Consider the following 20,693-nt stretch of genomic DNA (forward strand, 5'->3'; position numbering starts at 1 on the left):
CTGCTATGTAGTGTTTCTTGTGGCTGCAACCAACAGTTAGGATGAGAATAATGGCCGTGTTGGTACAACAATAATGCCAGACTTATTACAGAAAATGAAACATTTTATAGATGAGGAATTCAAATATTATTATTATTATGGCGGGGGTTAAATATGCTGATGGGCTCTTCCAATAAAATCATATTACAACAGTTTTCTCCTCCTTAATGAGACACCATTAAGCTTAACTCATGCTTAACTTTGCAAGCTACTTTATGCAGGTTGAAACTTTAAGGTAACCACCAGTTAAAATGAGAGGAAAGCTAAAACATGAGACTAATTTTCAGTATATACACTGATCTTTGAGAGAATGAAGGAACATAGGGATCCAGTGTGAATACCAATAGAAGTTAAAATATACAGTATTGTGTAAAGTATTACATGTGCCTGGTAAGTAGGAGGGCAGAATAGGGTTCTGTGTATTATCATGGGGAGGTATCCAGCCCTTCCTGTGATATTTTGGTCGGTTTACCCCCCACGGTGCTGTTGTCTTACTTTTAAGAAAAGCGGCCAGAGAGCCTCTCTCAGTTTTGGCTTCCTGCATCTCTTTCCGCATCTCATCTGAAGCAGATTTCTGTCGAGGAAAAGAGGAATGGGAGAAAAGAGAAAGGAAGAGAGAAAGAGGCAAATGGATATTAATGTAACTGTAAGCTGAATTAAAGCGCAATATTTTCTTACAGTCTTGTAGCACAAACCTTACTCAATAGCCAACTGGGAAAAAACACCCCGGATAAAGGAATCCCAAAAACAGACAGGCTCAAATATATGCCAAAAATAATCATTTTTTTATTACATCAATTTTTAGGCGACAGTAAAAATAGCCGGAAATGAAAAAGTATTGTGTAAGCCCCAAAACATATATTATTGTCCTAAATATCTTATGTAAATATCTTAGGGCATTTGCAAAGTATTTAGCAAAACATGCAGCCGGCCCTCACACAAAGTGTTAGTGTGTTTCCAAGTGCTTGGTGCTCCAGCTCCACAGGTACACACAGAATATACACTTTAAGGCACAATAATACTGAAAACATACACAAGACAAGGAACTGTAACAAAATGCAGTGGTTACAGAGGTTTTGTACATACTCATACATCAAGAAGATTGTCACGAGGCACATAAACACTTTGGAAGAACACTAGCACTTTATAAAGCCTTGATGACAGTACCAGCCGGCACAGAAACGCGTTGGCTATATAAATCTCAATGATATGCGAGTGTCTTCTATTGTTCTCTACTTTTTACATTTACTCTTGAGGACTTGATCTAAGTACAGAAAATGCGCACGTACTGCTTTTTCTAATATTGCTGTATATTAGGTGTGTGCGTTCTCCTTTTTCACTTTTTTTTTCTTCAGCCAAGGAACAGCCATACTATATTATTAAATTATGTAATAGCATTAATGACTTATTAAAGTCCGTAAGTCTGTTTATAGTGATTGTGAGGTCTGTTTTCTAATGGGTGAGACACACACTCCAACTGTGGGAGACTTGATACACCTGGCCCATGATTGGGATTCATTCAGAAGTAAATCAGCAGGTTGACCATGCTGGGTGAAAGGTGTAATGAGCAGATCTCACCTGGTCTCTAATCATGTGCCGTGGGAAGAAGAAATAAGGGATTGAGGTGAGCACCAAGCAGCCGGACGCAATTAGAAGCCCCATCCACCAGGCGCCAATCCAGAGAGGGTCTCCTGGGGTTAGCTCTACATCCTCTGAAAACAACATATGCACCAGATATAACGAAGACAGATCACATAGAAATGATGGGGGTTATCAATGCCGGAAGTGTGGCGATATAAGGAAGGAACCTCCTGTGCCACTATAATTGTCTATCTGCGAGTGTCTGCAATAAATGTAAAACACAAGTGTGTGAATGTCTACTCACCAAAGCGGACTCTTCCAATATCCACAAACATCCTTAGGACCATGGAGCCCAGGAGATACCCAAAGGCTGGGCCAAAGACCGCTACTGAAAACAAGATAGCTGGAGAGAGAAAGTGAACAGAACATTAGTTTAAATACAGCTGATGTAGCCGTTTTTTAATATATACTGTATCTGTATTTCACTGCTTACCAATGTACAGGGGAGAGTTATTTGGCTCTGCAAAGTCATCCACATAAGAGATACCGAAAGGCTGGATAGGGACAGTGCCAATGCCGGCCAGCAGCTGTCCCACCACCATTATTGCCCACATGTTGGTGGCTTGTTGCTTCTGTTGGCCATCTTTCCTGCACAAGGATGTACTGTTATCTGCTGGGCATATCTCTGCAAACTGGTGACTTGTATTCCCTGTCAGATAAAGCCCAACAGTTAATAGAGCCAAAATCGTATTATTACTTTTTAACCATACACATTTTTCCCTTTATGTATTTTACAGCTGCCTCCAATGTCTGCCCCATCCATGTGAATTGAGTCTCACTCATTGTAATGCTGTCCAATAGTGCAATGTCATCTATTGGTCTAAAACCCATAGATTTCCTTTGAGCACTTGGGCATCAACCGCTAACAAGTATGGCCTGAAATAGGAGGGAAGCGTACAATCTACACTACATTGTCCAAGGGAAAAGGAGGGGAAATTACTTGGCTCAGGATAGAAAGAGCTGGCACAGATTCAAACCTTATTGTCCCAGTTTGAAGGCAGTACCATAATGACATGGTCAACTCTTTTCTGATACATTGAAGGATCAGATCTATGGTCTGTTTCCAGTTACAGGACAAAGTACGTACCCTTGTCCAGCGCCTTGTAGCGGTATGGCTCAGATATGAAGTGGGGCAGAGTCAGAAGGAACGTCCCCAGCGCTAGCAGCAGCCCCCCCAGGCCAATAATACGTGGCCGGTGAACCCGATTCCCGAAATAGCTGACGAAGATGATGAGAATGGAATTGCTGATCTGAACAGTGAGAGGGAAGAATGTTTAGTGACAACCACTGCTTCTACGCATTAGCAAACTAAGCAGCCAAAGGTCAGTCACAGTATTTTCATCACGTATATATTTCATCATAAAAGGTCAGTATCACAACTTTCTCTTAGAGGGTTATTCAAAGTGCGATAGTGCCGATCAGGCACTACCACATAGAAACTTTATAAATAATCCCTATAATATAGAAAATATGAAAGACTGAAAAGAAAACAATATAGTTTCTACGATACCTTTTACTGGACCAAAAATAGTTCATACAAACGTTCAAACCTCACAAGGTTATTCTTGAAATGCAGAGGTTGGAAATTGTTTACACTATGAATGGTATCACTTTTTTTTTTTTACAAGTACGGCACCAATATGGACAATTTATCTTATATAGCGTCTGTGTAACAGCTTTAATCTATTTCTCACGTCCATTTCCCATCACAACTTAAGTCGGTGTCACGGCTCTGCTCTAAAATATCATGTTTCTGATGGTACTTTAAAACTGAACAGGTGTCACTGTATCAGAAATTTTCTGCAGCTGCTCTGCATGTTGCTGGATGATGTCCAGGAGCCGCAAACCGACTACTAACCTCATGAATACTGGAAAGGAGCCCAGAGGAGAAGCTGGAAAGACCAAAGCGTTTCTCGATGGTGGTGAGGCTGCTCTTGAAGTAGGCGCTGTACAGAAGCTGAGAGAGCTGAAGGAGAGCGTGGCAAAGCACAAATACCTATGGGATGACAAGATAAGCTGGAGAGTGTACGAGAAGAGACTGCTGGCATTATCTCTAAGTCTCCCACTCATCTTCCTTTGCTCACACCCTTTGTCTCCTCATCCAGTACTGATTAAGAAGAAGCAAAGGACCCAGCATGGGCCATCGCCCCATAAGGTCTTGGAGCTAGCAAGACGCAACAATAAGACCAGATGGGCCACCTTTGGCTGATCAAAGGAGGGTGAATCTGCTCAAGGAGGCCCACCTGGCGTTGACCTGGCTGCATGCAGGATCGGCAGGTAATCTCCCAGGTTAGACTCTGCACGTGGCCAGGTTATTGGTGGGGAAAAGGGTAGGGCAGGTGTATATAGGCCTTGGAGTAGGGAGTTTTTGGAAAGTGCCCCTCCCAGCCATACCTAGTTTACGTCTAATGGATATGTTTAAGTTATGTCACTGCAGGATTTATAGTTACAGCAGCAGTGGAATTACCACCCCAGCCAGCTTAAGGATGCAGGAAAATGCAAAGAAGTATGGTCCGGCTGTATGATCGGGCCGGCTCTGCCCAAATCACAAACTGGTCAAATGCTGGGTACCAACTGTACAGTTAGGTCTAAGCAGCCACAACATGAGGTTCTGAGTGGGAGAGTGTGAGGGGGCTGAATTGAACAAAGAGCTGGTAAAGGTCTACCCTGCCCCCCACAGGTTTTTCAGAACTTATGGTTGTTTTGAGTTCATGTGTTTAATTGGGGGTCTTTTCTGATTGTTAACTAAAGCAGTGATCTTTTAACATTAACTGAAAACAGTGTGTCTCTCAATTACTTAAAGCAGGCAGGAGCAAGGGAATCGACATTTCCTGGTGGAGAAACACTGCCTTAGGCCTTTATGTCTTTTCCCATGTGCAAAACCATTTCCCTTATCAAGCAAATGCTGAATGGTTTTTAACTACAGGCAATGACAGAAGAAAACCTCAGTTATACTGTGGTCCATTAACAAAACTGATTTACCCAAAAACACTATTTAATCTGTTTGATCCACATTCTTTAGACATACAAACTTAATGGTGTAAATATATTCAGTATCATCCGTCATATATTTAAAATAATCATCATACTGGATTTAAAAGATTTACATATTTAAAAAAAAAAATCATTTTCAATTTGTGTATGCGTATAACACTAGTGACAATTTTTCAATTATCCACCTTGTTTCTTGCTTTGTATTTTCTTACTCGATTTCTCTTTTTTTATACTTTTTTTCAATTGAAAATACATTGAGGGAGGGGATGGAAACAGAATAAAGAAATTGTGGGGGTGGTGTAGCGAGAGGCACAGCAATAACTTAACCACAGAGTCATGAAAGTGTTAAATACATTTAGTACATTGGGTTCAATCCGACTTCGTAGATTATACAGTGCGTTTGGTCAGCTACCAGAAACATCTGCATATGTAGTGTCATGGCGGCAAGGAGAGTGTACGTCTCTTTTTTAATGTTAAAATGTTATACATTCGTCCCCATTAATTATTATTAATTATACATTAAAGCTTTTCAAATTGCTGCAAATATCACCTGCGAGACACGTCTGATAGACTACAGGTCTCCACGATTGGACTCCCCATATATAAGGACGACAGGTTTTCCAGTCTGGACTTTATATATGGTCAGATAACTATTTGCGCTGTATTTATTTGTATTTAGGCGCCGGATTATTTGTTTGTATTTGTTTGTATTGATTTTATTGGTCATTTCTTTTCCTGGCAGCCTTCCTTAAAGGTATAAGGTATTAGGATAATTCATCACGGGTGTGATAGGTACACTCATTATTTATAATCACATTAGCGCTAGCACACACAATCTCTTTTTTTTTCTTCAAATTGCTGCGCAAAATACAAAAACTCTCACAGCTGTGCTAAGTTTTATAATAACGTTTGCTAAAGGAATCTAAATTCCATATTATCAACAGCAAAATGCCGTTTACAGACATCTCACAATTCTTATGGAAGGAGCGGCACTCCAGGTGTGTCATTCTATATAGTTTTTGGACTAAAATGCCCATCGACTTCCAACTGCTGTGCCGGATTATATAGAATGTCCCCATAATAATATATATATTTTTTCTTATATAATGCTGACAAGTGTCTACAGCGCTGTACGTTGAATTTGGCAGGCATGAGTGCCTGCCCCAAAGAGCTTATGATCTAACTTTGGTACCTGAGGCCCAGGAAGGGATAAAGTAATATGCCCAAGGTCACAAGGAGCCGACACTGGGACTTCAACCAGGTTCCCCTGCTTTAAATGTAATACCACGGTTTTCCGTGTCAGCGCCTTTAGTTACTGAGCCACTCCTTCAGACTCAGAGACCTGGCTGAACTCCAGCTGATGACATTGAAGAGAAAGTCTTATGCATGATTTTGAAGACTTCAATCAACTTTTATGTTGGTTGTTCCCTGGCACCGTATTTTCCACTTGAAAGATTTTATAGTGCAATGCGTTGGGGGGGCTCCAACAGCACTGAGAGAGTTAAGAGCGGTGTTCTTGTGGTAAGGAGTTTGAGGTTATTTGTTGTGTATGTGACTCTATAGTGTACGAGATTAACTAAAAATTCCTCGGCTGTCCCAGTGCGGGAGGACTGAAGTCAGGAAGGCGCTGAGCAGCAGAGGTTCACTTCTCTGCCACTTCAGGGGGTGTTTGATCTTGTGGCTCCGGACGTGGTTGTTTTCTCTCTTCTGGGGGAGATCTCAGACAACAGGAGTAAATTCACAAGCAGATGCAAACAAGTCCAAGCTGAGAACTCCCTCCACAACATGCAAAAGGAAACGCTGGACCAGCTGAGGAAGGAGCTCACTGGGGACATGCGGAGAACACATAAGGAAACTGTGTGCAGCTCAAGATAACAATATGTGCGATAAAACGAAGTGATCCAACCATCCTAAGAGAAGCCAGGCAATGTTGTGTGAGATAAAATTAACTGACCCGACCATTCTAAGAGAAGCCAGACAATGCGGTGTGTACTGTATTTGAATTAAGTGACCCCACCATCCAAACTTAAGCCAGGCAACGCGGAATGTGATACAATTCGAGCCTCGATGCCCAAACCAATATTATTTGTGCCAGACAAGCGAACAGGAATGTGATTCAATTCGAGCCTCCATGCCCAAACCAATATTATTTGTGCCAGACAAGCGACCAGAAGATCATTACAATATTGGGTTTGTCAAACGTTAGGGACCTTTACTTGCGAAGTCTCAGCTTCAGTTACTTTCTGTCACTTTAATCATCTCGGTATAAAACCTGCAGTATTTGTGCTGCTTTACCGATATTAGTAATACCCGGCGAGTGCATGCAATGGCGTCTAAACAAGTACATGCTGATAGCACAGCTCTTTGGCACAGAGACATATTGTATCTACAAAATTCTAAGTACAGTGCAATGAACACTGTTCACTGTCAGTTTTATATGAAATACATATATACGCACATAAAATTCCAAATTATTCATATATAAAAATTATATGGTATAAAACTATACCAGTTCGGCAACCTTCACACAAAATAATGTAGCATACATGACCTAACCAGGAAAAAACATTAATGCCACTGATGGTGACATCATAGTATGTGGCCCTTTCACCTTGATAAGCAGGACACTTTGTGCTATATTTTAAGCTCTTACATAATTACAATAAGAACACAGATACCCAGCAAGCTCTAAGAAACCCCAAAAATTACCACATATATGTGTCAATTGGAGTGCTACTTGACGTGGCTAAATGTATACAACAAAAAACAGAAGCCCAAAAGTACATCCAATATGACAAAAATACACAGTGAAATACCTATATATCTCTTGAAAAAGTGTCATTTAGTTAAACCCTTTGGCCAAAGCATTTTAAGCCTGCAAGCCACATCAAGTCATAACCAAATATTGCAGGTCCTAACACTAATTGATTCAAATCCTTATTTACCTCTATAATTAGAGGAAGAATGATTGCATTGGATATTTCCCAACCAGTTGCATGAAAAAGACCTGCTTACTTGGAAAGTGCGGAGGGGTGATCTTAAACCCTGGGAGGGAGGAGCCACTAACCTCCAAAACAGCTGAGACCAGCTGGACAAAGTTAATAAACACATATATACCCGGCAAGCTCTAAGAAACCCCAAAAATTACCACATAATATATATATCTGTGTATATTAGTGTCAATTGGAGTGCAATAAGTTACAAGGGAATTCAGGCGTAATGCCCTTTCTTTGCGTAACAACTTTAAACAGGTTACATGAGCAACTTGCTCACGGCAAAAGAAAAACACTTACCCCTAAAGTCATCTTCCAGAAACCTGTTTGTTGTCACAAGGTATCTACCTCCCTTGCAACTACCTTTTTTACTCAGGGCACACAATATATAGGCTATATAGGAGAGCAGTCATACCCATTGATTCTTGTTGTCACAAGGTGTATTTACAAAAGTGTCACTCATATTAGGCCACTCCTGTGTCCTCATTCTATTAACCATTCTCTGCCAGGAGATTAGCCTGCATTGTTTTGCAGTAAACGTGCCATAATGGACCAATCAGTATCTTGTGATAGGGCAGGTTGGCAATACAACGTGTTTATTCCAAGCTGATTATCCGCAAGTTCACCTTACTACTAGGCTAACTCATCTTTATCCTTCTGAGGTAGAATGAATAAGAGCCAGTTGTAATTGGGTCTCAACACTGTGTGCCTTTGTATAAGTGTTTGGGATAAAATCACTATGCAACAATAATAATTAATATTACTAAATAAAATTAAGCATTGTATGTAATAACTCAAAGGGATCTTTCCATCCTAACAAACTCAAGAAATACTGAACTAAAAGTCCCATACTCTCCAACTGCACCAATGTACCAGGTACAATAATTTTGGGGGTTCTATAAGACCAGTTGTACCTAAATGGAGAGTTTTTGTTTGTGGTAAACTGCATAGGTTAGGACAGGGGTGCGCAAACAGGGGGCAAAGAGAATTTTTGGGGGGCATGGCGATTACAGAAGACCCGCGCTCTTCCCTAAAGCATTTAAATGAAATGCTGGAGAGTGCTCGAGGCCTCTGTATTACTCACTTACCTTCTCTCCGACGGCTTCGGGCGATGCGTCGCCATGCCAACGCGGCCTCAAATGACGCTATGGCGACGTGACATCAAATGTCGCCGCGGTGTCATGTGACGTCACATGACCTTCGGCGCCATTTGACGCTGGATACCAGGAAGGGGGGCGCGAGCACTGGGGCTTAGCAGGCGGGGGGGGGGGGGGCGCAGGGCCAAAACTGTGCTAATAAGTGATATTTGTATTTGCTGAACACTGCACGGTTGAAGGTTTGTGTCACTTTTCACCCATTATAACATATAATGTGTAATTGAGACTTCCATGGGATTTGCTTGGATGGACAAGAGGTACTATAGGGATACATATTTTTATGTGCAGAATATAGAAGGGTCTGGGGTCTGATTATGCAATGGGATTTCTGCTATGGCGACCACACCATTTAAAGCAAAGACTGTGATTAAACAAAGTGATCACGCCAAACAAAACTTAAGACATGCAGTGATGTGTGTGATCCAGATCATCCAAAGCAAACAGAGGTCAGTGCTATAGGAAGGCCGCTACAGCACCAGAATTAGCCAACCAAGCTTATCCCCAGAAATACCACCGCATAAGAGTGTGACACCGAAATACCACACTCTCTGTAAACATTTCAGGGCATTAGGACAGGAATATCACAACAATAACAGATTCACTGTATTACTACTGGGACAAAACCACAGAAATACCACAGCATAGCGCATAAGATACAGCGTGTAACCAAAGAAATAACACAACATAGTTCATTGTAAAGGAATTTTAGAGCAATACCCAGGACAGACTATTGGCACAGGAATAGTACAGTTTAGTATATCATATATTACAGTGGGAATACAATTCCACAGAAATACTAGAGTATTATTGTGCCCCAGCTAGAGTATTGCCATGGCAATAACGGAGCATAGTGTGTGACATCCAACATAGTATCACAGAAATACTGGAATGGTTTCATAGCACTAGCACAGTGTGTAAGACTGCCTCACAGCATAAATATCTACACAACCCAATAGAGGGCCCCTTTGGCAGTGTAATGGTTAGGTCATGTGTGGCTTACGGCACACTTCCCTCAATTCCCTCAGCACCCAATAACGCTTGGCCAAAGCTCTCATGCCAGAGTTGGCAGCAGATTCCTTCCACCACACTGGGGAGAAAGCTCCGTGATTTACAGCCCCGCCGAGGCCCACAATCAGTAGAGAAGGGAAAATAACTTTGCATGAACACAATGTTCAGTTTGGCCTCTGAGATTTCCAATGTCCCTCACTTATTTGTTCTGCGTTTCCACACTGAACACGACAGCTTTTGTTTAACTCATTCCGGGCGGGTCGTGTGCATATTGCAGTTGCATTCTGTCCACTTGTAAAAGGATCCAGATTAAGAGTCAGTCTCACCTAAAACCAAAAAGAACCAGTGATGTGTAAGGGGTTAAATCTAGATGATTGACACTTTTTTTTTTTTAAGTAGTCATTTGTTATTGTATTTTTGGTTAGTTTGTGATGGGAAGTGGAGACATGGCAGCTGTTTGATTTCCTCTGGCCGCACCCTTTTGTGTGATATCACGATGTTCCATCTGCATTTAAGGTACGACTGGTCCAATTATGGTGTGAAATAAAAACTGCACCTTGTCTGGACTGTTACCATATGTAGTCATATGATTTATTGTTTGAAACACCTGGAACAGTGTGTTTGCTCTACAATTGAACCGCTTGTCTTGATACTTCAGCTTTAGCTGAGGTTTGCAAACCGGGCCAAAGCTTGCCATTTTTTTGTTGTTGGGAAATGTGTCAAAAACCCTCCAACTTCACATGGTTATGTGGCTCTTTATACACTGTGATTTATATTCAATTCTGGTAAAATGCTGAGCAATGGAACCTCCTGCTGTCCGACCTTCCTGCCTCTCACCTGTCTCCTCTACAATCTATCCTAAACGCTGCTGCCAGAATCACGCTACTCTTTCCTAGATCTGTCTCAGCATCTCCCCTCATGAAATCCCTCTCCTGGCTTCTGATCAAATCCCGCATCTCACACTCCATTCTTCTCCTCACTTTTAAAGCTTTACACTCTTCTGCCCCTCCTTACATCTCAGCCCTAATTTCTCACTATGCACCATCCAGACTCTTGCGTTCTTCTCAAGGATGTCTTCTTTCTACCCCCTTTGTATCTAAAGCTCTCTCCCGCCTTAAACCTTTTTCACTGACTGCCCCACACCTCTGGAATGCCCTTCCCTTCAGTACCCGACTAGCACACTCTCTATCCACCTTTAAGACCCAACTTAAGACACACTTGCTTAAAGAAGCATATGAATAGCACTGTGGATATTCTGAACACATGATACATAAAGCTTGGCCCCCTGCAGACGCACTTACCAGAACTCCCTCCTACGTTCTCCCTACCTACCAATTAGACTGTTAGCTCCTCAGGGCAGGGACTCCTCTTCCTTAATGCTATTTTTATGCCTAAAGCGCTTATTCCCATGATCTCTTATTTATATTATCTGTTATTTATTTGATTACCACATGTATTACTACTGTGAAGCCCTATGTACATTAATGGCGCTATATAAATAAAGACATACAATACAATGTGAAAACAAAAATGTAGTAAAAACACAGAATTCAGAGAGACGCATAAAAGCACATTTGAAGACATACGTACATCTTTACTCATGTGATGAGTTTGCACGGGCAAGGCCCCCTCTATCCTCCTTCCTTATGTTTATTGTCTCTAACCGGGACAGGGTAGGCTAGAGGTTGAGTAAATACTTGATTGACAACCCTCCCCCCCCCCATCCCCAATCAGAGGCCCCCTGGTGAAAAGACAATTATTCTTGTTTTCCAAAGAAACACCCAAAGATGTTTGCTGTAAGTCTGATAACATTTGTATGAGCAAAATAGTGACACTGTTCAGTCGGTACCAAAGTTTTTATTTCTTCTTCATTTATTGTTTTTTTTTTTTTTTTAAACCAACACAGATTGCACCTTTGAAAACTCCCATCCCTCTTTGCATCACATATTGGAGCAGCACTAAAGTAAAAGCACTCTGCCATGTGACATCTCTTGATTGCAAAAGACAGAGTAAAGGCAATTTCTACAAGTTATGACTGAGGCTTCTTTATTCCAGCTCGCAGTCCAATCTGCCTTCAGATTTCCGTGTGGGGATCAGATTTTGACTAATTTGCCCATCTCTACTTGTGAAGTCCAGAAGACAGCTACATGAAAACATCTGTGTGAAGAGCTTTCAGGATGGTTTAATAAACTACATTATCAACTTTCCAAATGTCTACAGGTCTCCAAAATACGGTCAATCAATAACTTCAGTGAATTTGAGTTAGTCTTAGTCACTGGAAGGCAACCTCGCACAGCAATACCATTAGTGGCCTTTGAAGTCAAAATGATTTCATTAAAATGACATTTAGGTCCAGCGTCCCAAACCCCCAATTAGATGACCGCAAAACAACGTGGATGTTAGAACTCAGCAACACGTAGTTGAACCTATAAAAACTGCAAATTTCACAATCAACTAAAGCCAAGTTTACTCAAACTCTAACTAACCAAAGGAAACAGTGATGCTGTGAGGTGAGGTATCCAATTTTGTATTTTCCAGAGACAATGTTGAATAATGGTTGTGTGTAATAATAACTTTGGATGCTCTTTAGAATAACTTTGCTGCAGACAAAAATTATTCAAGCACAGAAGATTAACAACTACACTGATTTCAGCAGTTCTAATTCACAGAAAGCAGGGTCCGGGCGTACATTGTCGATTCACTTTCTGGCTTTGATAGTTAGCAAGATCTTTCAAAACTCTTCACCGTATACTTGAGAAAAGAGATGGGGGGGGGAGGAGGGGAAGAGAGGAGAGAGAGAGGGGAGGGGGAGAGATAGGAGAGAGAGGGGAGGGGGGGAGAGGGGGAGGAGGAGGAGAGGGGGGAAGAGAGAAGGGGAGAATATAACTCAAGCACAGAGGATTAACAACACTGATTTCAGCAGTTCTAATTCACAGAAAGTAGGGTCCTGGCGTACGAAGAAGTTTGGCTCCGATTCAGATCTTTATTATGGAGTTGACTTTCTGGCTTTCATAATAGCAAGACCTTTCAAAACTCTTCACCGTATACTTGGGAATAGAGATGGGTGACATTTTGAGGTATTGGAGATAGAGGGGGGAGAGGGGGAGCGAGAAAGGGGGTGGGAGAGAGAGAAGGGATGGGAGAGAGTGAAGGGATGGGAAAGAGCGTGGGGGTGGGAAAGAGTGGGGGGTGGAAGAGTGAAGGGGTGTGGGAGAGATTGGAGGTGGGAGAGAGTGGGGGGTTGGAGAGAGGGAGTTGGGAGGGAGAGAGGAGGGTGGGTGAGAGAGAGGAGAGATGGGAGAGAGAGGGGGAAGAGAGAGAGAGAGAGGCGGAGAACATAACTCAAGCACAGAGGATTAGCAACTACACTGATTTCAACATTTCTAATTCACAGAAAGGTCCAGACGTACAAAGAAGTTTGGCTCTGGTTCAGATCTTGATTATGGAGTTGACTTTCTTGCTTTCATAGCAAGACCTTTCAAAACTCTTCATATACTTGGGAATAGAGATGGGTGACATTTTGTGGTGAGGGAGAGGAGGGGAAGAGAGAGGGGGGATAGGGGAGTGAGGGCAAGAAAGAGGATGTGTAGAGAGGTGGGATAAGGGGAGCGAGAACGAGAAAGGGGGGAGAGAGAGAGGGGGAAATAGGGATGGATAGGGAGAGCGAGAAAAGGGGGAGAGAGAGAGGGACGGGAGAGATGGAGAGAGGGAGGGAAGGCAGAGAGAGAAGGGAGAAACCTATATTAATGCAGCCCAAGTACTATATATATCTCCTCAAAAGTCCCCCCAAACCACATCTGGAGAGACACTTGTGAGATATGCTAATGAGATATGTAAAGTGTATTTAAATGACTCACACCTCCTAAACTATTTCCACAAGATCTATCCTGACAAGCTAGGTCTTAAGACACCTTGTGAGGAAGGTTATACTGTCAGGTCCAACAAGATCAAAACCCACAACCTCTGCTACTCAGGGCAGTAGTTTTAGAAGTGAGCTAAACCAGCTACTGGATAGCTCCACAGTCGCAGCATACTCTTGAGCTTCGATGGCGGATTTCACAAACTCTGTGCATAAGGAATCCTATAGCGGATTCGGATTTATTCGTCCACATTTTTTAGTGCCTAATCCGCTTTCAGATTTCCGTGTGAGGATTGGATTTTGACCCATTCGCCCATCTCTACTTGTGAAGTCCAGAAGACAGCTATACGAAAACATCTGTGTGAAGAGCTTGCAGGATGGTTTAATAAACTACATGATCAACTTTCCAAATGTCTACAGTTCTCCAAAATACGGTCAATCAATAACTTCAGTCAATTTGAGTTAGTCTCATTCACTGGAAGGCAACCTCGCACAGCCATACCATTAGTGCTCTTTGAAGTCAAAATTGTTTAATTGGAAGTTAGAACTCAGCAACACGTCGTTGAACCTATAAAAACTGCAAATATCACAATCAACCAAGGCCAAGTTTACTCAAACTCTAACCAAAGGAAACAGTGATGCTGTGAGGTATCCAATTTTATATTTTCCAGAGGCAAATTATTTTTTGGCTCCTTTGAAAGAGAATGGGTTATTTTCTGTGCTATTTTATTTTTATTTGTGTTAATGTTGGTGTGTAAGGCTGAGTCCCCGCTGGCGCTCAAAGCATGCGAGCCGGGTATCCTGCGTCTGCTCGCGCACCCGCGCGGGGGGGGGGGGGGGGAGAGCGGCATTGCATAAGAGTTGAGCGACCGGGAAAGTTAAAAAAATGTATTTACCTAAGCGCTGAGCGCCGGTGAGCGCGTGTGCAAGCGCAAACCCGCGGGCGCATCGCGTGAGCAGGGACTTGCATATATATAGCTCAGCGCCAGCGGGGACTCGGCCTAAGAAAATCATACAACTTTTATGAATCGTTGGAAATGATTCTATTCTTGGTCCTTTGATGTGCATTCAGAGAGATTTGAGAAAACAATGAACATTGTATAACCCAGCAAGGAGAATATATTGTTTCACCTAAGGAAACAAAGCAGTCCGATCAAGGTAAAAAAAAAAAAAAATTCAACTGATGTTTGTTTGAACCAGGATCGACGTCTTTTCCACAATCATGGAGAAGATTTATTAACGAGAAGAAAAGTTTGCTTTAACATATGGCTACTGTTAATGAAGGGACTATATGTTTGTAAATAGACAATTATTGGTACTCCTAGTTTGTATATAAAATAAAGTAGTAGTAGTTCCCACCCCCCTTACACATCCCATTTTGATCACCGCCGCTATGCCAGAACGGCTATTTCCTCCATGAGAATTCTGCTGTGTACATGGCTTTATTTTATTGCGCAAGAAAAATGAATTTACAGGGGAAAAAATTCAATACAATCTGCTAACTCTCAGAGACTAAACTATTCTTGAATTTCTAAAGAGTTCCATCCAACCCGTAACTGGCCATACATTTCTTTAACCCAGGCATTGCTCTAAGCACTGTGTAAAACGGCAGGCATAAGCTTATAGGGATCTATGCTCAAATGGATAGGGAACAAAAAGTGACACTGGGAGTGCTCATTTGCATGTAATTACCCAGAATCCCTGGCTGCAGTGGACCCATTGTATGCTGAGTGGGCAAATGCAGGTTTGTGGACCTGTCTGAAACATGTAAATGTGTTCACTAGTGTTTTTTTTTTTCCTATTTTTATTTGCTATCCAACTCTTAACTAATTTAAGCGTTGGATAGACCTCTTAAATTAGTTCCCTTTATACTGCAGTTTCCTCTTCATGAAAGTCCCTGCTGGCAGTGAAGGGGTTCATATGATGCGCCAAACAAGTAGTGTACTGTATATGAGACTTTGAAGATACACACAGAGAAGTCCTGGCAACGAAAGAGTTGATAGCGCGTAGGTTAAAGAACACACCAGATAAAGCCAGCACTAAGAAAATAGACATTAGGAAAAAGAATGATATTGGATATTGCAAATACGACTGTGACCTGAATCAGGAGTGATAAACAACCTATAAATAGATGTTGAACCTCTGCTGCAGCTTCAGAGAACGAGTTAGGAAGCAGTTAGAAATGTGGATAAATTACTGTAGCTACAATATAGCCAAGTTGTGTTGGGTCTTTGAACAATTTTAAAGCCCCTAAAAAATGAACATGATAAGACAGAACCTTCCACATGCAATAAAAGGTATGAGAAAGGAACAGGTTAAAACTAAACAGGTTAGACGTTTCCGTCAAAGTTGTGACTTTTGCCCTTCTTTCCCCCACAAAAAGGTTTGCAGAAATTGTCAGACTTCGCCTACAAAAATTTGACAAGCATTAAAGTCAATATCCAAAGTCACCTGGCCCTTTACATGCTTTCATTGTTGTGAATTTGAACAAAATACTGGAGAAATGTAAGTGCAATTAGTGAATTTCTAGCGAAAATCTAAAAATGTATGGAAAATACACAAACAAAATTGTACAAAGTGATTCTGAAGACATTCGCACATCTCTAGGGGAAGGTTTAGGGGGAAACCAGGAAAGATTAGTGCGGAGATTCATCAAACTGTGATCCAACAGAACCCCCGGATTAAGGATCCATTCAAGTCAATGGCAGTTACCACCACTTGACAATACACAATGGCCCATATTGACTAAGCAGTGCTACACTTTTCAACCAACGTACAGCCCATTCAAGTGAATGGGGTGTAAATTATCTTCTGGCGCCTGAAGGTGTTTTGTGGAATAGCACAGATTAGTAAATATGACCCAGTATGTATAACTAGTTATGCAGCTGAATAACTAGTATCTTTAACTAGTTGGATTACATTCAGATGTCATACGTATAACTAGTTGGATTACATTCAGATGATATACGTATAACTAGTTGAGTAAAGTTTGTTGGAGCTCATATCTGTAAATTGTTAGATATACACAAATAGTACATTTAACTAGCATTCAACTAGTTATATCAATGTCGTTTATTTTCTCTTCTACTGTATTATGTACTAACTAGGTAAGGGACGAAAAGCTAAACATTGAACTCAATATACCCGGACATGTCTCACTGTAACCGTCACTGTATTATCAAGTGAAAGGAAACAGCACAGAAGTACAGCACAGTAAGAAAGTGACTGTAACCTCGAGTAACGCCAAAACCTGTCACATTGTGTGATTAAGACAGAGCTAGTAACTGTCACCAGTAAATGAAAATGTTATCACTGCTTTTGCCCGGCTACAAGTGTCTGGTTTGTACAGAGACAAAATATACTCTGTAGTGAAATATGCTATATTGGATAATGATACCCAGTATTACTCCCCCGTTTCTAACTTCATACATAGAATTAAACCGATGAGAAGGAATATATTACAGGCTGCTACGGCAGCTAAAGAGTTAAAGCAGTCAAAACCGTCATTGTCCTAGCCTTTTGCAGGGGTATTTTTGGGGGTCCCTGTCACCTCTTTATCTCCCCCAAGATACAAGCCAAACCATCACACACATTTCTATACACAGCCTCACAGACACATTGATGATTTAAGGGGTATCACTTGAGTCCACATTGGCAACTTGTAAAGTCTGAGGACCCCATATGAACACGGATGTCAAAGTGGATCGGAATGCTGATTCGTGTAACGGAATTGTGACCATACTCTTGATCCATAGTCTGAACCGAAGCAGTTGGTGGTTAGAGGGGCAGCAGTACCTAGCGGGTTAGCATTGCTTTTTTTTTTTTTTGCCATTTAAAAAATTAAAAAAATCATCTCTTACCTTAATGTTGTTAAAAAAGCCCCTCCGACAGCCAGGCACGAATTGCCTCTCCGCCTTGCTTTCCGCAAGTTTAACTCCCATCTTACAGAAAATGGCAGGGATTCTTCTCCGGGAGTTGTATTTTATTCCAACGTTAGACAGTCTAAAGGTCTACAGAGATCGCAAAGCAGAAAACCCTTTGGTTATGAAATTTTCTACCTCTCACCCCGTGGCTCTGGCTGAATATATCTAGGCAATCTGTGTGTTTCTATCTTTCGCATTCTCTGCAGCGTCTGCGTGTGTCTATATCTCAGCTCCTCTGTCTCTCAGCTCAGGTGTCTGCAGAGAATTTAAGTCAAAAGGGGGGTAGGGGGGGGGGAAGGATTTCAAACTTTTCCGCAATGACAGACTTCTTTTTTTCCCTCTGCCTCCTCCCCCTTTTCAAACAATTGAGAGAAGAGAGAAATGCAAGAGGCAGAGAGAGAGAGAGAGAGAGAGAGAGTGAAATTGAGAAGATGAGGGAGAGGTGCAGTAGGCTGAGGGAAATAGAGGAAAAAGTGGGATTTGTAAAGAGGGGGGAAAACTGGAAGAGAAAAGTCCTTATAACTCAACTCAAATCACGTTCGAACCACTATAGTATGTTTACCTTAGTTATATCCTTACCTGGCCCCATATGAGAGCAACTTATGTTGTATTTAACAGTCTTGCTGCGGAAGCTTGTGCCCCCGCAACAATCGTGGCCTGGATGGATTAATGCTGCTTGGGGTCCGATCCGGAAGCCTAGATCCCCCTCAGGGCGATTGCAGCAGACATGGACCCCAGCGCCACAGCCGCTTGCTGTTCGGGCCGCGGTGTTGGGGACAGTACGTCTTGCGGCATATGTATGTAGAATTTTTCCGCTGTGCTTTTTAGAGATTCACGTGAACGGTTTGGGCAATCGCACAGTTTTAACCCCTTCCGGCACCAAATTGGTTAAAGGTCTTTGACTGTTTTGGAAAGGAATTTTAAACGCTGCACAAATGTGCTGCACAATGTACAATGATTAAGAGTATCACAAGGCTTCCCAGCAGCAAGGGAGTTGGAGGAGTCTAGAGCCATCCCTGGCAACACGAGGCTCTCTCTAGCACTCAAAACCTTTGCACGACGTCGAAAACCATGCAAAATGTGCCCTTTTCTAGTCGTGAAAAACGCTGCAACATTATTAGCCCTTTGAGACAAGTGATTTTTTGATGGAAAAAAACGCTTAAACATGCACAAATGCACGTGGCATATTTGTTCTCTGATTTGACTATACATAAATGAGAAGAATGCCATTGTATCATTTATCTGGGTCCTTAAGATCCCACTGTGAAAGGTTTTAACTGGAAAAAAATTAGCCTAAAATCATCTTACCCAAACAAAAGCACAGCACATACATAGTTAATGCAAAATTATAACCGTTTTGTGTCAAAACATTTGAGGGAAAAAAAATGAGGAAAATTGATGGTGCGGTTCTCGAAGGAATCTTCATCAGGGATGGATACCAAAATCTTTGTTTTCCTCATGTTTTCTGATTTGATTCAATAGTTATATTTTGCATTTACCAGTGTGCGGTATTCTTTTCTCTCATTTGCTGGGTAGGAAAGATTTTTTTTACTACGACTAGTAGATTTGGCCAGATTGTTTGTATAGAAAACCCTGACCTACTGTAATAGGGGAAGGGAAGTATGATCCTTTGCCGAGGTACCACGGAGTGATGCGTTGAGGAGGAGGCTGGCTCCAGGAGCTGATGGGATCTCTAGCAACCACTGCACCCTGTAGATGTTGCAGGAAGCTGAGCCCCTCAAGTTGAGCATCAGGATGGTCGGAGGTACCGACCTCTGGACCCAGCCCCAAAGATAGTGTGAGTGGCCGGAAGACATTGTGGCCCAGCTTGGGAGGGGAGACAGAACAAGGCACCAGCAACCCACGTGGAGGTAGCCAGTCAGGTGTGAGGAGGTGAAGCCAGATAGAGGCAGCGGGGCCTGGGTGGTCCTGAGGAGACAAGGTTTGCCAGTAGGCCCTAAGATGTGGTCTGTCCCTGCAATTCCCAGAAACTGGGTTGTCTCGTCAGGCCCCAACAGAGCAGGAGCAACAGTGGGCCCCAGGAGGTGGGAGTGGTCAGTAATACCCAAGAAGCTAGGGGCCCAAGTAAGCCAGGGGCAGGGAAAGGTCCCCGCTGTGTCCACCGACCAGACCTCTCTGGTGCAATTTGCGGATGAGCACTTTCAAATCTGCCGCTTAAAAATCCTGCTCTCCACTTCTCTGGCAACTCGGTCCCATAGCACAAAAGCACTTTCAAATTTCCCACGTGGTTAGGCTCCCAGCCCCGTTTTCAGGTGTCTCCAGCACAGCCTTAAAGCAAACTGCTTAGTTCACCTCCACATCAGGATCCAAACGAACTGAATGGGTTCCCCTTTTCTAGCTTCCCCCGCTATCATAGGAAGAGTAGAGGGGCTGGCAACCAATCACAGCGCGGATGCTGCTCACGGCCTAATCAGACGATGAGGTTTCACTTGCATTGACCCTTCAGGGTTCTGGTGGCCAGATGAGCCTCGGGCAAGGATGCTGTCGAAGAGTCTTGTGGCGCGAAATGCGTTAGAGACTTTATTCTTGTTTGCTGTGCACTACTGTGGTATGCCAATAAATAGTTTTTATATCAGCATTGCTCCTTAACTCTTTTTGTACAGCACAGTGCACCTCCATTTTTTCCCTGCCTTTCCTGCTGAAACTACTTACCTGGAAGCATGCCCAAGTAGACCTGACCGCACAGGTCCTGTGAGTGACAAAGTTTTCTTCATGGATTTATGAACGGTTACTGTTTTCTTTACACAGAGAGTGTCAATATTCTGTTGCTAGACTGTTAGTTACCGTTGTAGCTCCAGTCCCCGCAGTGGTCAGTGATATGCACTGTTCTTAGCTGGCTTCAATTGGGAGTTCATATATACTTACTATACTGATACATGATTGGGAGCAATACATTACTCAGACTTGACTATGTATCATACTCCTGAGGAACTATTACATTCTATGATTGAGCCTAGTGGCCTATTTAGTTCTACAGTTACTTCTGACAAATGCTGAAACTCACTAGCACCGTACTCTGGGATTCATTTCTCGCTTCTTTCATACTGGTTAACAGATC

General features: G+C 42.3%; 1 protein-coding gene across 1 annotated transcript in view; it reads right to left on the minus strand.

Moving 5' to 3' along the window:
- LOC142465878 (solute carrier organic anion transporter family member 2A1-like) overlaps window positions 1–17,880 on the minus strand; it is a 29,939-nt gene extending 12,059 nt beyond the window's left edge. Inside the window, exons 1-7 of the mRNA XM_075570270.1 lie at window positions 17,552–17,880; window positions 3,539–3,676; window positions 2,768–2,930; window positions 2,114–2,329; window positions 1,925–2,023; window positions 1,618–1,751; window positions 535–613 (exon numbers count right to left, since the gene is read on the minus strand). Coding sequence (XP_075426385.1) covers window positions 535–613; window positions 1,618–1,751; window positions 1,925–2,023; window positions 2,114–2,329; window positions 2,768–2,930; window positions 3,539–3,676; window positions 17,552–17,632 — 910 coding nt within the window. The 5' untranslated portion in view covers window positions 17,633–17,880. The remainder of the gene's footprint in view (window positions 1–534; window positions 614–1,617; window positions 1,752–1,924; window positions 2,024–2,113; window positions 2,330–2,767; window positions 2,931–3,538; window positions 3,677–17,551) is intronic.
- Window positions 17,881–20,693: the final 2,813 nt, after the last annotated feature.

Source organism: Ascaphus truei, chromosome 14, assembly GCF_040206685.1.
Source record: "Ascaphus truei isolate aAscTru1 chromosome 14, aAscTru1.hap1, whole genome shotgun sequence".
Classification (NCBI taxonomy): Eukaryota; Metazoa; Chordata; class Amphibia; order Anura; family Ascaphidae; genus Ascaphus; species Ascaphus truei.